The sequence below is a fragment of the Lolium rigidum genome, chromosome 6 (assembly GCF_022539505.1).
Source record: "Lolium rigidum isolate FL_2022 chromosome 6, APGP_CSIRO_Lrig_0.1, whole genome shotgun sequence".
Taxonomy (NCBI): domain Eukaryota; kingdom Viridiplantae; phylum Streptophyta; class Magnoliopsida; order Poales; family Poaceae; genus Lolium; species Lolium rigidum.
The window spans coordinates 238734506-238750144 of NC_061513.1; the positions used below are offsets into that span (position 1 = coordinate 238734506).

General features: G+C 45.6%; 1 protein-coding gene across 1 annotated transcript; it reads right to left on the reverse strand.

Annotated features, from left to right (window-relative positions):
* Positions 1–465: 465 nt before the first annotated feature.
* On the reverse strand, positions 466–7783 carry LOC124667363 (V-type proton ATPase catalytic subunit A). Its single transcript, XM_047204655.1, has 19 exons — positions 7678–7783; positions 7052–7178; positions 6870–6925; positions 6722–6778; positions 6520–6631; positions 6370–6407; positions 6151–6252; positions 6005–6061; positions 5853–5924; positions 5616–5717; positions 5305–5500; positions 4455–4561; positions 3816–4010; positions 3624–3710; positions 2816–2920; positions 2563–2660; positions 2396–2474; positions 1004–1092; positions 466–898 (listed from the first exon to the last, which is right to left on the reverse strand). Exons 1-19 carry the CDS (start codon positions 7747–7749, stop codon positions 784–786), a joined length of 1866 nt encoding a protein of 621 aa, XP_047060611.1. The 5' UTR covers positions 7750–7783; the 3' UTR covers positions 466–783.
* Positions 7784–15639: the final 7856 nt, after the last annotated feature.

Sequence of the window (15639 nt, forward strand, 5' to 3'; positions counted from 1 at the left end):
GCTCCCGGCTGTTCCACTTGCAGTTGCAGGCAAGCGTCCAAGCAAAAGCAGGGACAACATAGGTAGAGACAATCCGCTGCTGCTGCTCCCGATCAATCCGTCTCCGCTTTCTCCTGAACTTTCAAAAGTGATGCCATGAGGTCTCCGATTTCTCCGGAAATTTCAAAAGTGATCCCATGCATTTGAGATTTCCTTAAAGGTATTTCTTGTGCGGTTTCTGATCCTGATGTGGGACAGCTTTAGGTTCTTGCTGTTGAAGCAGGGTAATCAGCTGAGTCATTTCAAGTGATATATTGGCAGTGAACGTTCGAAAATTGCTCCCGATCAGGGACTTTGTTGCTCTTATTTTCTGTTAATGGTTTCTTTAAATTATTGACACCAGTGAGTAATATATTGGCAGTGAAAGTTAGAAAAAACGAGGACATTATCTATTTCCCACTGAAATAGTAAATCATAAAGAGGGGATAATGGCAAATAAATATAGACATTATTGATGATGTTCAACTAGATGGACATCGTGCTTATTCAACTATGAACATGCCCACCAGGATCTTATCTTACAACAAATAATGGTACATCAAAAAATAATGAGTGCATCCACGGCACTGGAGACCAAACAATGTAGTCCTGAAAAACAAGTGAAGTCGTCGCGAAAAAAAGGGGGGGTCCTGGAACGTAATTCACATCTACAAACTCCGGTGAAGCAAAGAAAACTGCGCGCAAGTCTGTTCCTTCACAGCATTTGGTGCTCCTTATTGTTTACATGGTGGCATACACAATTTTTTACCTAGCCTCATCTTCTAGGTTGCGGAATCCGGTGGTAAGGTCATCGTAAAGTTTCTGGAATTTCGCGACCAGGACGTCTTCGCCTTCTGCAGGGTCTTCGAACTTTTGAGATCTGTTTCATACAAAAGAAATATGTTAATTTTTTAGTCTAACCAAAATATTCAAGAAGAAACATCAATCAATAGGTAACAACTTGATTATGGCCTGAAATACTTACACAAGGCGGTAAAATAGATCACCCATGCGACTCTTTACAACGGCGTAGGTTATCTTATGCCCTTCAGCATTAGCTGCTCGCTCCACAGCCTGCAAACCATACATACATATATTAACATTTGTGGATATTTCTTCTACGATGGGAACTACCTCTGGCATTCACCTACTACTACAACAAGAAACTTAGTTTCAGTAAATGGAAATAGTTTATAGAACATATGGGGAAATTCAATTCGGCACATGGGAACATATGCTCCTGCCACCGGAAAAACATTTTGAAATATTCAAAAAAATTGAACAAAAAATTTCTCGCTTACGTATCAACATGTTACGTGCGCACATAAAGTCTTGCGAAAAAACGACATTTTTTGCGACTTGTGTGAAAAAGATAAACAAAACATCTCATACACAACTTGTTCTTACAGAAAAATTTGTCTTTTTTACAAATGACACTCAAAATGTCGGTTTTCTGTGGAACCATTTTGTGAACGTGTAGAATTTCGAGATGTGTCCACTAAATTTTATGTTCAAAATTTTCAACATTTTAAAAGTGCATTTAAAATGAAGTTTAAAAACCGGGAGCATATCCCGGGTGCCAAAACACCACTCCCGAACATATGGGTTTATATATCAGAAGTTGCAAATATAAGGATGCAGCGCCTATCACCACTCATTTCCCCAAAACATCCATGTATCTGATGGCTACTTTATTTCCTTATCATGCGCTATGTACCTTTATTGAATGGATTATATTAAGTCTAAGTCCCAGCTCATTGCCAGATTTTACTTGAGTAAATTACAGTTGCCTAAACGTTTATGCAATTAACCAGAACAATTCAGGCCAAAGGTGCACAGGTCTAGACGTAGACTTTAGCATAAATAGTTTACTTAAGCCCATATCTGTTCATCATCACTATCATAGCCTGACACTGAGTGTCAACATGATGAGGGCACATCAAAATCCAAACCGATGAGACAGGGAAGACAGATCAAACAGACTAGGGGTGGTGAATCATTTGTCATCAAGAAAAACGTAGTTAACTGGAACTTTCACTTTGACCTGGATAAATGGAACTGGCTATGGTGCATAAACAGTTGGATTAGGCGTGACTAACAGTGTCCTTTTCAGGCCTACTTGAAACTCAAAAGTACTAAGATACTGCCATAGAGTTGAGGATAAAATAAAGCAGGGTGCAATTATTGACAAGGGAACCATGGAAACACCTAGGTTCAACTATTTTTGCAATAAGCCCCTAGATCAAGATTCAGCAATATCAAACTTTACACGATAGGCATGCATCAGTCAAAAATATATACTTTCAAGTTCAAACATCTAAACTGTTTGTGCAACCTAAGCTTTAAGGCTAAAAAAGGTCACAAAAAGAGGGATTACCTGGTTCGCTAATGTGTTGAAATGAATAATGTTGCGCATCATCCAAACTGATTTGTAGAATGGACAATACTTGTCATATCTGTTTCAACAAATATTCGTTCTCAGTTAAAAAAGAAAGGTTAGGCATAGAAGATTATTCATATAAAGCAGACGCTGGTATCACTCACGGGGTAAATGCGTTCTGCGCCAAATAATCCTCCCTCAGAAGCTTGGCTGTCTCCAACGTAATCTTGTCACCTTCTCCCAATGCATCTTTACCAACAAGCTGACAAGTTGGCAAAATATTAGTCCAGTGATGATGTTCATGCGGCAGAAATTGCATTATGTGAACTCTTCCGAATATACAATAACACTAAAATATAAATTGAAGAGTTTGCAAAATTTATTGTGAATTAAGAACATGATGGTGAATATGAATACCTGGACAATTTCATTTAGGTCATCCTCTCTCTGCAACACCTCACGTGCCTTTGTTCTCATATCAATAAAGCTAGAATCGAACTTATCATAGAAGCCTTCCAAAGCCTACAGTACAGAAAATACTGTGTTACAGCAAACAAAATCCCTGGAGTTTAACATCTCAGAAGAAAACATCATTTTAGTGCCACGTTTTTTTGAACTACCATTTTAGTGCCATGTTTAACACATATACACAAGCATAATAAATTAACGGGAAACTTTTTTACAGAAACAAACTTTAATATACAAGACACAACATAACAGCAGATAAATATGTGCACAGAATGACAGAAGAAATACAATATGTGTAGCTTCTCCTGCCTACACGCTCTCACCAAATAATAGTATGTTCGCGATTATTAATTTAAGATGCATGCACCATAAGTATGGGATGTGAACATTGTCAGACTGACAAGAATCAGTCAGATACCAAATGCCACAGAAGTACAAGATCTAAGAGATATAAATTTTCTAATTTTCTGCAATTTCAGCTGTAATTATTTACAAGACTGACAGATCCAGTGAAACTACAAAATCATCCGATGCAACTTCCATTAACACATAAAAACGATTTATACGATTGGTATAAATCATTTGGAGTTCATCTTATCTATCCTAAGGGCCTTAGTACATATGGAAGTATTTACACTTTACACCATCTACAAAGTCTATCGGTCTCTTTTTATCATTTTTTTTGTCTTACTGTAGAGTAGAGAATTCAGAGAAGATAGTAATTGCATTGACATCCTAAGGTAAGTTAGAGAATAACCGTGGCATATTTCGAGTAAGAAATGAGCCAATTGACAGAAGGGAAATGCTTTCTTTGAGCCAACTTCTTATCCAATCCCCAGAAGACCTGCAATTCAGAGAAGTTAATTAGTACTTGGTAGTATAAACGCAATAGATATTCTGTCAGTATTGTTTGGACCTAAAGATTGGAGTAACCGAAAAATTTCCTTACCTGCACAATACTGAGGGTTGCAGAGGTGACAGGATCTGAAAAATCTCCACCAGGGGGAGAAACAGCACCGACAATTGTGACACTGCCTGTCCGGTCTGGACTGCCAAGACATTGCACCTTCCCAGCACGTTCATAGAAAGATGCCAAACGTGAAGCCAAATACGCAGGGTAACCACTATCTGCAGGCATTTCAGCCTACAGCATACAGAGCACACCATTAGTTCAAAAAAACACAATGGTATGCAGTAAATCAGTAATCAATACATATGTGCAAGGGTAACTTTTAATTCGAAATAGAGTTAAATATCTTCACAGGGTGTTGTAGATTTTACTTCTGTTTCAGCAAATATGTCCTAACTACCATCTGCAATTATATCCTTGAAACTGAAAGTACTGTCAGCTACCATCAGGTTCTTTAACAAAAAAGAACTTAGTAAAGAGGAAAAAGTAAACAACACTGGTCATATAAATTCATAATCCAGGATTGATACAAAGGAGAAAAAAAAACTCTACCCCATGAATAGCAAGTCAGGGACTTTAGAAATTAATACGGAATTCTCGTTTTGCACTAGCAAATATATACATCAGTGAAAATAAGGTACAAAAATGGCAATAAACAGAAATAAGGAAGCACCATACCAAACGTCCAGAAATTTCACGCAGTGCTTCTGCCCACCGGGATGTGGAATCAGCCATCATACTAACATTGTAGCCCATGTCACGGAAGTATTCAGCAATTGTAATTCCTGGATTAGAGGAAAATAGCACATTATTGTCTTGTTCATATAGAAAAAATAATTTGCAAAGCATAAAAAGCAAAGGCTCTAGAAAATTAGCAGGAAACTAGAGATGCAGATCCTTAGGATCATTCACTACAAGACCTACGCTACCAAATTCCCATAATAAAGAAAACTATAAGTCTAAAATGAAGGAGTCAAATATAGGATGCATATATCCACAAAGTTCTATTAAAAACTAAGGACACCTTCGGGATATGCCCAGATGAAAAGCAAAGGCTCTTTAGAAAATTAGCAGGAAACTAGAGATGCGGATCCTTAGGATCATTCACTACAAGACCTACGCTACCAAATTCCCATAATAAAGAAAACTATAAGTCTAAAATGAAGGAGTCAAATATAGGATGCATATATCCACAAAGTTCTATTAAAAACTAAGGACACCTTCGGGATATGCCCAAGATGTACCAGTGGTTACTGCTTTTACTCTTTTTATATGGCGCGTTTTTCAAATTTGTACCATGAAGCCCAAGAAATTCTAAACCTAACTGGTATCTCTGATCGTACATAGATAGATCACAAATGGGCAAACCACAAGCTTGCAACAATTTCCACACCATGATTACATTTAGATAAGTACGTAGTTTAGTAAAGCGAGCAACACAATGAACTGCATAAGATAGAAAGGCATGCTTGTTACAATACTCGAAATCTGGAATGCAAACAGAAAAAATCAACCAATTATATGTTACCTGTATAGATGGACGCTTCACGCGCAGCGACAGGCATGTTGGAGGTGTTAGCCACAAGTGTTGTTCTCTTCATGACTGACTCTTCACGTCCATCAGGCAACGTCATTGTCAATTGCGGGAAGTCCATAAGGACCTCAGCCATCTCGTTTCCTCTTTCACCACAACCCACATAGACCACAGTGTCGGAATTGGAATACTGTATAGGGTAAATTAAGTCATTAAAGTTTAACAAAGTTGAGTCACTTAAAAGCCAACGTCCAGAGCTGGACTAACATAGCCGTTATGAAACAGGGGTTGAATAGCCGTAAGACCTTTGAGAGTGCCTGACTAATGACAGTTTTTCCACAACCGAAAGCTCCAGGAATAGCACATGTTCCTCCAAGCACAGAGGGGAACAGAGCATCGAGTACACGCTGAAGAAAATATCACGATACATGTGAGATGCATCAAGAATTCATGGAGTAGCACCAAACACCTGATGTTTGGTGCATTTGCCAAACAAATATTTACACAAATACAAAATATCCTTGAGTAGCTAGCAAATATACCTGTCCAGTCAGAAGAGGCGTATCGGCAGCAAGTTTTGACGCAACAGGCCTTGGGGTCCGCACAGGCCATGTCTGCAGAGCAGAAATATGAAAATCGTTCAGAGATGTGCAATCATGGCATATTCAAACTTTACGAAGGGAAAATGCTTTACGTGGAGCATAGTGAACTCCTTTTTGATGCCCTGGAACTCCAATTCCAGCACTGTATCCTGCATAACAAGTAATAAGGTCGTCAAATGAAGTTAATAACAAGAAGAGATAAAGCAGCAGATCTTTAGTATAGGCAGCATCTACTAACCTGCAAACTGTACTGACCAGCAGGGGCAATATAGCTAATTTTTCCCATAGCACCAGGAGGGAGCGCAACATGATGCTTCATCAGCGTGTTCTCAAATACGGTCTGCAAGGAAGTAACACAATCTAAGGATGCATATAGGGGAAGTTAAGAGCATGCGTCCACAGATTGCAGAATAAGAAAACTATAAAGAAGGAAAAAACAGATATTCAGCAAACTCACAGCATATAGATCTCCATTTGTGATAGCATCTCCGACACCTGAAACAAACAAGCAAATAATTAGTGACCTTCATGTACAGGACAAAACCTACAACGAGGCATTTAGCAGCATGCCTATCTTTTATACTAGCATGTTACGACGTAAATTTACCTAGCTGGTTTGGCTGGAACTCCCAGAGCTGATCTTTATCGAGGGCAGGGACTGAGACACCACGAGGAATGTAGACATCTCCGGATTTGATAGCAATAGTTTTCAGGGGGCGCTGCAATGAGAAGATTATGAAGTCATCATACCATCACAACAAAAACTCTTGGTAAATGTAATGAATGTGCCTTGGCTGCGTTTATCTTACCTGGATTCCATCAAAGATGTTTCCGAGAATACCAGGTCCAAGCTCACATGAAAGAGGCTGCAGAAAAATAGCCATGGCGTGTAAAAGCAGAGCAAAAAACAAAAACAAAATATATCTGTGACATCGATGCCAGTAGGGGGGAATTTACCTTCTTTGTTCTCAACACCGGGTCATTCACCATCAGCCCGGCGGTCTCCTCATAAACTGCGTTTTACATTAGTTTCAGATAAAATTCGTTAGATCCCTCAGTTAGTTAGTTATATATATACGACCTTACGAAGAAAAACTCCAGAAGAGAATGCAAGGAAGAAGAATTGCAGTGTGCCATACCTTGAATCGTGGCAGAATCGCCCTCGAGACGGATGATTTCCCCGATGAGGGAGTCGTGGCCGACACGGACGAGCTCGTACATGGCGGCCCCGCCCATGCCATCGGCGACGACCACGGGCCCGGAGACCTGCAAGAGCGCGCGCGGCATTCGGGTGAGACAATGCATCACGATTCATGAACGAACCAGTCAGAAGATAAGTAACGGATCAGCAGATCATCTCATCCGACTAGAGCCCAGGCAGGACCACTCGGTTGCAGGCAAATCGGGGCGCGATCTCACGATCTGACCCAACCCGAGGGTTACAGGATGTGCTTGGGTAGCTGGGATTAGAACGCCCTCTCGGCGCACGAGCAGTTGAGGCAGCCCATTGACCCCAATGATGCGAACGCAAATCTGACGATCCCAACACCCATCGAAATCCCGCCCAATTGATCGAATCAAGCCCTCCCGACCCGCCCAATTCACAGCCCCGTGCTCCCTCGCGATCGAGGCGCACGGTGGAGAGATCCAGGGGCAACCCCGATTCCGAACACAGGATACCGCATCTACGCATCGGAGATCCACGAGACGGGGCCTCGCGATCCAGCCACAGGGACAGGAGGAAGGAGATGGGATGCAGACAGACCTTGCGGACGTAGCCGTACTCGCTCTCCCTCTCGCTCTCCTCGAAGGTGGTCATGCGGTCGCCGTGCGCCATGGCGGCCGGCGGGGTGCAGGCGTCGTCGACGGCCCGGCGGGTGCTCTCAGATGAGATCACGGGGGAGCGTAGAGAGGAGGAGGGAGACGGGTCTCTCGCTCGCTCGCTCGATCTGTATGGGTGTGCTGGCTGGCTGGACAGGGTCGCGAGGAGGTGGTGGTGATGAAGAAGGGGGCCACGATTTGCAGCCACGATATCTCCTCTGACATCGTGGGGCCTTTCCGATGGATTAAATGCTTGTTTAGCCCGATCTCTCAGACCAGCACGGCACATGTCGGCCGTTCATTAGCCGGACTCTCTCGGCGAATCTGCGATTTGCTCTCCAATTTTATCTCTCCACTTGTTCAGAAATAAGGATTTTGACTTCGTTTTCGAGAAACTATTTGTGGAGTTTTTTTACTTCTTCTTCCAGAGATGTGCGCTGATTTATTTTTAATCGTGAGTTATTTGGTTGATTATTTATTATGTTGTGGCGTGTTTGCTTTTTGTCTCTACATACCGACTCTATAGGATGGATGAACGAGGCGGGCACGATCACACGCGCGCCACATGCGCGCAACCACGTGACCGCATCTCCCCTCAACACTCGTAATAAACCCCCTAGATCTGAGGCTAAATCAGGAGTCTACTTCTAACTATTGTGATGAGGTTTCTCAAAAAAAAACGATTGTGATGAGTCAAAAAAAAATACAATTTGACTAACTTTATAGATAAGAGTAATAATATAGTAGACGTTATTAAACTGGTATATTATGAAACCATATTTTAAGATGACTCTAGTAATATTTCCGCCGATCGGAAATAAGCTACTCGGACCAACGCATCAGAGCAGCAGCCATCGCTAACGATGACAACCATAAATCGGAAAGAGACTGACCTAAAATCACACCAACAAACACAAAATACCAACAGGTCCTGTAGATCCGCCGGGCACACGACTCCACGCGCCTTTCGTCGACACTGGACGCACCACTGGAGCGCATATATAGGACGGGATGACTATATGCTAACTTCAGGATATAGCCGACGCTTCGCCATACCAAAAAAAAACACTGAAAACAACGTAAACCATCTCATCGCGCGAGGGGCCATGGCCCCATCACACCTCCAAGGCACCAAGGCCGCTGGAGGCGGAGCGACCGACGACATCGCCGCGAGGGGCGGAAACTATAGAAGTCTAGATGGTTTTACTTTGACCACCTCACATGTTGCCTCTTTTGAACTCATGTACCAGTTCATAATGTATCGCTTCAGATTATTTGGCATAGTTTCTAAATGAGCGAACCTACGCACTAAAACAGGTTTAGATGCATTCATATCTAGGTCAAACCTAACCAACTTTGCGTCAACTAATTTGAAAACGAAGCACTGCTACTTTTTCGTTTGAAGTTGATCAGATTTTGGGGAGAATAACTTAGAATAACAAATAGAAGTACACTTTTTTTTAAGACGGGGGAATCACATGTATAATTTGTGAGCACTCATGTCCTCCTAGTCGGAGGAAGCACGTGTATATCTTGGGAACACTCTCGTACTTCTTCCATCTATGAAGAGTGATAATATAGTACTATATGTTATTAAGCTCGTATATTATGATACCATATTTTAAGATGAGTCTAGTAATATTTCCTCCGTTCAAAAATAAATGACTCGGAACAACACATCAAAACAGCAACCATCGCTAACGACGACAACCATAAATCCGAAAGAGACCGACTAAAATCACACCAACAAACATACACAAAAAAAAGACAGGGTCCTAGTAGATCCATCGGGAACACGACTCCACGCGTTTTTCGTCGGCGCTAGACGCACCACTGGAGCGAAGATATAGGGCGGGGATGACTATATGCAAACTTCAGGATATAGCCGACGCTTCGTCATACCAAAAAAAAACATTGAAAACAACGTAAACCATCTCGCCGCGCGGGGGACCATGGCCCCATCACACCTCCAAAGCATCAAGGCCGCTGGAGGCGAAGCGGCCGACGGCATCGCCGCGAGGGGGAGGAAACCCTAGAAGTCTAGATGGTTTTACTTTGGCCACCTCCCCGTCGCCTCTTCTGAACTCATGTACCAGTTCATAATGTATCGCTTCAGATTAGTTGGAATAGTTTCTAAATGAGCGAAACCTACACACTAAAACAGGTTTAGATGCATTCATATCTAGGTCAAAACTAACCAAATTTGCGTCAACTAATTTGAAAGCGAAGCAATGCTACTTTTTCGTTTGAATTTGATCAGATTTTTGGGAAAAATAACTGAGAACAATTATTTGAAGACGGGGGAAGCACATGTATAACTTGTGAGCACTCCCGTCCTCCTAGTCGGAGGAAGCACGTGTATAACTTGGGAACACTCTCGTACTCCTTCCGTCTATGAACAAGTGTACATTTTTTTCGAAAATCATTTTTAAAAGATTTGACTAAATTTTTACACAATAATAGAAACATATATGGGATATCAAATTACCATATTATTGAACTACATGCCAAGATAATCTTGCTACTTTTTCTAGAGTATTGGTCAAATTAATTAATTTTGTCTTGAGATATGTTCAAATCGTACACTTATTTGAGGATGGAGAAACTGGGAGAAGTTATTTGAGGACGGAGGGAGTATTCTTAAACCCCACTGTGAGAGGTGATTATCCGTTCGCTCATTTTATCTTGATTTGTCACGTATTCCCAGTTTGGGGGGGCTTCGTTCCCTATCTTTAGGGTTTTGTTTGTGGAGGCGGCGCTCGGGTGGTGGTGGCCTCGTGCAATAACGTTTCACCGGCTTCAATCCCATCTCAACGGCGACGTCGAGAAGCTTATGGGTATGGTGTGGTCTTCGAGGATTTCGTCTAGCTGTGGGATCTTCGGATCGTCAGGGAGCTTAATCGGCACTTCATCCTACTTCTTCATTTCCGGAACGGATGTGGTCTTTTCAACCCATTCGGCAACTTCCCGTCCGCAACCAACAAGTCAGGCGGTTGAAGACAGGGACGAAGCTAGAAGTTTTCTCCAATGGGGTCACCTGTATTAGTATGTATTTCACCGGTGTCATTCTCTATAATTAAAAAAACTATTGGTGCTAATTAATGGAGGATTTCATGGCTTTCACTAGGGTCAGCTGACCCCAGCGCCCACAAGGCAGCTCCGTCCCTGGTTGAAGATGAAGGATTTCTTAAGGTTCTCGTTGTAATTTTCGTTTTTCTTATGGCGCTTTGTACAGTTCGTTGTTTCTTTTAATACCAGTGTTCTATTCGGAAAAAAAGTTTGAAATGTATACACTTTGAAATCATGCTCGATTTGCTTTCATGCCTCTTGCAGCATGTTTCCCACATTACTTTACATCACTTAATTGCTGTCAAACAGGTCTACGTCGATTAAGATTGGCTGATGGCGAGCGCAAGGATTTCGGGGCCAGTGAGCCGCGAGGAGAGACACGTGGGCAGTGAACGGGAGAGCCTCCACGGCAGGGAACAATTGCGTAGCCATAATTGCCAGCGGCAGGTGACAGATCGAGATCAGCAATGGACGGAGATGGTCGTGGCCGGCCAGTGGCTCACAGTACTGCTCGGGCTGAGTCGGGGCTTGCGTGGATAAGAACATGAATGGGTCCTACACCTACTATGATGCGGGCTGAGGGCATCTCCAACCAAGCGGGCCGTCCGTTTGGGACCGTTTGGGTGGTCGAGCGGACACGCGGACAGCTACCCGCGTCCGCGTGTTTGTTTGGGTCGCACGCTGCGCCCAACGCGCGGATGCAGCGCATAATCGGAGAAATAGAAAAAACAAAAGTAAAAAATGCAAATTTAAACGAAATTTGATTAAACATATGCCCTATTTTGGGCAAATTTGTAGATAGCCCTATTTTGGGCAAATAACTAACAAAAAAGCCCCTATATGGACTTTAAAATTTAAACTAAAAACCCTCTATTAGGGTTTGGTCGGCGGCGCGGTGGCCGCCGGTGCGCCGCCTAGCCCCTGTGGGCGTCGTCGGCGTCGTCGTTGTCGTGGACGACGTCCCCGGGCGGCGAGGCACTGTTGTGTCTCGACCGCGCCGGGGACTCCGGCCACGGAGACCACAGGGCCTCCTCCCATGCCGAGTGGGGGTCCGGAGCCACCCGAGGTAGCGGCGGCGCACGGAGCGGCGCCTCCTCCCCGAGCCGGCCGCTCCTCTCTCGCCGGGCGCGGCGCCCGGCCTTCGGCGCGCCGGCTCCTCCTCCGCGCGGCGCCGGGACTCCGCCGCCGCCGGCTCCTCGCGCGCGCTGCTCCTCCGTGCGGCGCGTGGCCTCCTCCCGCCGCGCCGCTTCCTCCTCCTCCCGTCGTGCTCGGCGGGCCCGGGCGTACGGCTCCCGGGCCTCGGCTTCCTCCGCCGCTCGCGGGCCGCTTCCTCCATCTCGGAGGTGCGAATGGCCGCATGGAGGTGCGGCCATTTCGCGTCCTCCTCCGCCGTCGAGATGAGCAGCGCGGCGCGGAGGTCGGGGTCCTCCTCCGAGGACTCGGGCTTGGGCTCGAGCAGCAGCGGCGGCGGTTGCGGCAATGTCGCGCCGCCGCGGGCGGCCTCTCCGATGTGGAGGCCGCCTCGGTTTCCTCCGGATGGCCGTAGCGCCGGCGGATGACGGTTGTTGCTCGCCTCGTCGTCGTTGGCTCCGGAAGCGAACCGTCGCTTCGGGGCCATGGCCTCCATGACATAGGCATCCCAAATGGGCCTGCCGAAGATAGTACCCGGGGTTTACTGAAGGCCCACTACCCGAAGAATAAGAAGATTCGGGAGCCCAAGATATATCAAGGAAAGTCAAGAGTTGTAATAGGAAGTGTTATCCGTAATCCGGCGGGATGAGTTAGAAACCGTCCCGGACTGCGTAACTTGTATAGCACGAATCCCTCGGCTCCGCCTCCTATATAAGGGGGAGTCGAGGGACGAAGAAAGGATCGAATCATTGTCTACAAACCCTAGTTTTCATAATCGTCGAGTACTTTTCGGCTGAAACCTTCGAGATCTACTTACCCTCTACTTCCAACTAAACCCTAGCCTACAATCGATAGGCATTGACAAGTTGATACCTTGTCAATTGGCGCCGTCTGTGGGGACTAGAGGCGTAAGGATCTGATCTCGATGGCACGCTCAAGATCTTCGACATCGTCAACCGCAAGCAACACAATGGATCGAGGTAAACGAGATCGGCTGTCTGGTCTTGTCGATTTTGTTCCTCACCCACCCTCCCGTTTGGATGCATATGCGTATCTGGCGGAGCCCATGGAGATGACGTTCGGAAGGTTTCACTTTCGCGTCGAGAAGGAAGGATCGTATCGTGTCGAGGTTCCGATTTCGTCGGGATCGTCGAAGGTCGATTCCGATTTTTCAAGCTATGCGTCGTCAACCGAGTCGGAGAAGAAGAAACTTCGGCGACACGCTACATCGACACCGAACAAGAGAGAAACTCGCCAAGATCTTCAACGACATGTCGTTTGAGTCATCCGCGGACTCATATATAAGCGATGGCTCAAGCAATGTCGACGATTACGACTTCATCGACAAATCTATCACGAGTGGGCAAGGTCTTCATCAATCTCAACGATGATGTCACCAAACCCAACGTAGATCCGAGTACAAAGTATCATCGGATTTACGCCATTGAAGATCAAGAGGAGACATCCGAGGCTTTCGACGGTCCGGGAAATCCATACGTCGATCCCTCCAATCTGCGACAAGGCCCGGGCAACAAATACGTCGGGCCGAGCCGCGAGATAGAGTTCAACTTTCACAAGCGGCGTGGGACAGAGCCGCGAGAGCTATGAACGGCACGAGAACCAATGGCTACCACAGCCACACCGGAAGAATTGCAAGCATATCAATATAGGCTCGCACGAGCTGCCGAGGAATTGGAAAACGAGACAGGCTGAGTTGAACGGGAGAAAGGAAGCGAGCCATCGCATCCGAGCGGGAGAAGGGCAGATCCGAGTCGACAATCTAGAACTTCGGGTGATAGCCACGGGGAGGCTCGGAACGAGAGGAAGATCAAGGTTACAACACATACCCGAAGCGAAAAGAGAGCACTTGGTTCAAAACCTCGACATGTCCTTTATGTCGATAGACACAAGAGGAAACATTATCCCTAAGACACCAGAAGCTGGGTATATGGCGACACAAGCTTTTATCCTCGCATCTAAACCACCTCCAGGTGATCCAAGGGAAACACTATACAATATGGCGATAGCGAGGAGTTGGAGCTATGGGGACGGCGTTCGTTTCAACGCCTCCCGGAAGGAACGGCAAGGCAAAATAGTCCACGACCTGCAGCAGCAACAGCGGCAGCACCTGAAGGACCAAGTGGAGCAAGAGATACAGCAGCACAAGCAAGGGTCGACAGAGCGCGGCAAAGCAGAAGGGATCATCGGCAATCTCCAGAACTTAACGACGAGGATATGTGCGGCTTGCCATGCTTCACGAGGAGAGTCCGAAAAACTCGAGTCCCTTCAGGATTCAAGCTACCCGACAATTTCAAAAAGTTCGACGGCCTTCAAGATCCAGAGGATTGGCTAGTCGACTATCCGGAGACAGATGAAGCTCACGGGAGGAACCAGGGCAACAGACCATGCAAAGCATTCGGGTGCATTTGAGTGGAGCCGCACGATCGTGGATAAAGAAACTCACTCCGGGATCTATCGACAGTACCGGGAAAGTTTCGAGGATGTGTTCGTCAAGAACTTCGGATCCACGTGCAAAAAACCCGCGTCGTTAGAGGAGTTGAGAGCATGTCGACAAAAGCCGGATGAGCCAATGAGAAAGTACATCCAAAGGTGGAATATCATCAAAAACTCGGCGGAAAATATATCCGACGAGAGAGCAATAGATGCGTTTGTCGCGGGAGTCAGGCGTGGAGATTTTGTCGAGGATTTGGGAAGGACCAATCCAAAGACAGTATCCGCGTTAATGGAGATAGCAAATAAATGAGCAGATGGAGAAGACGCTGTCCATAACAAACGGCACAGGTCGCCAGAGGAGGACCGTGGTCGAAACTATCAACCGAGGCGAAGATTTCCTCGGCAGTACCAGAACTACGACGCTCCAGGACAAATTTCGGCAGGTTTTCGGACAAATACAGGAGGAAGCAATAGAGATGATTACCGGAGAAGCAATGAACGAGCGAGGTGATAACAGGGATGATTCACGCAACAGGCAAAATAGCGGGCCTAGGTTCCCAAGGCCTTTCGTATCCCCTGAAGAGATGATGAATGGACCGTGCCAGATGCATTTTTTCCTCGACAGCAACGGTAAAAGACAGTCAGGGCACTTGCAGAAAGATTGTCGAAATTTTCAAGCAATGTTGCGGTATGCAGAGAACGCTAATGCACGGGCAGCACAGAGAAATCCTCGAGAACCCAGAAGCGAGATTCACTTGCCGCCTCCTCCCGCGATTACAGACGACAATCGGCATCAGCTCAGAATAGCGGCAGCACCTCCACCACCACCTTATGCTGATCCTAACTCCAACGGAGCAGTGTCGATGATTCAGAAGGGAAGGTCGTCCAATAGAGCTCAGAAAGTAATCTCACGACAGGTGTTTATGGCAGAGAAAATGCCTCCACCAACAGTTGAGTACCTTAATTGGTCAGGACAAGATATCGGCTTCACAATAGCGGATCATCCGCGACAAGTTCCTCGACCGGGGCGGTCGGCACTTATTACGCCGGCGGTTATCGCGGGATTTGATGTCTCTCGAGTGTTCATAGACGGCGGCGGCAGCTTAAACCTTATGTATGCAGATACATTGAGGAAGATGAACAAATCCTTAGCAAACTTGAAACCAACAGACACAAGGTTCCACGGCATCACACCGGAGAAACCAAGTTATCCACTGGGAAAGATCAATCTCGACGTTCAGTTTGGGACCCG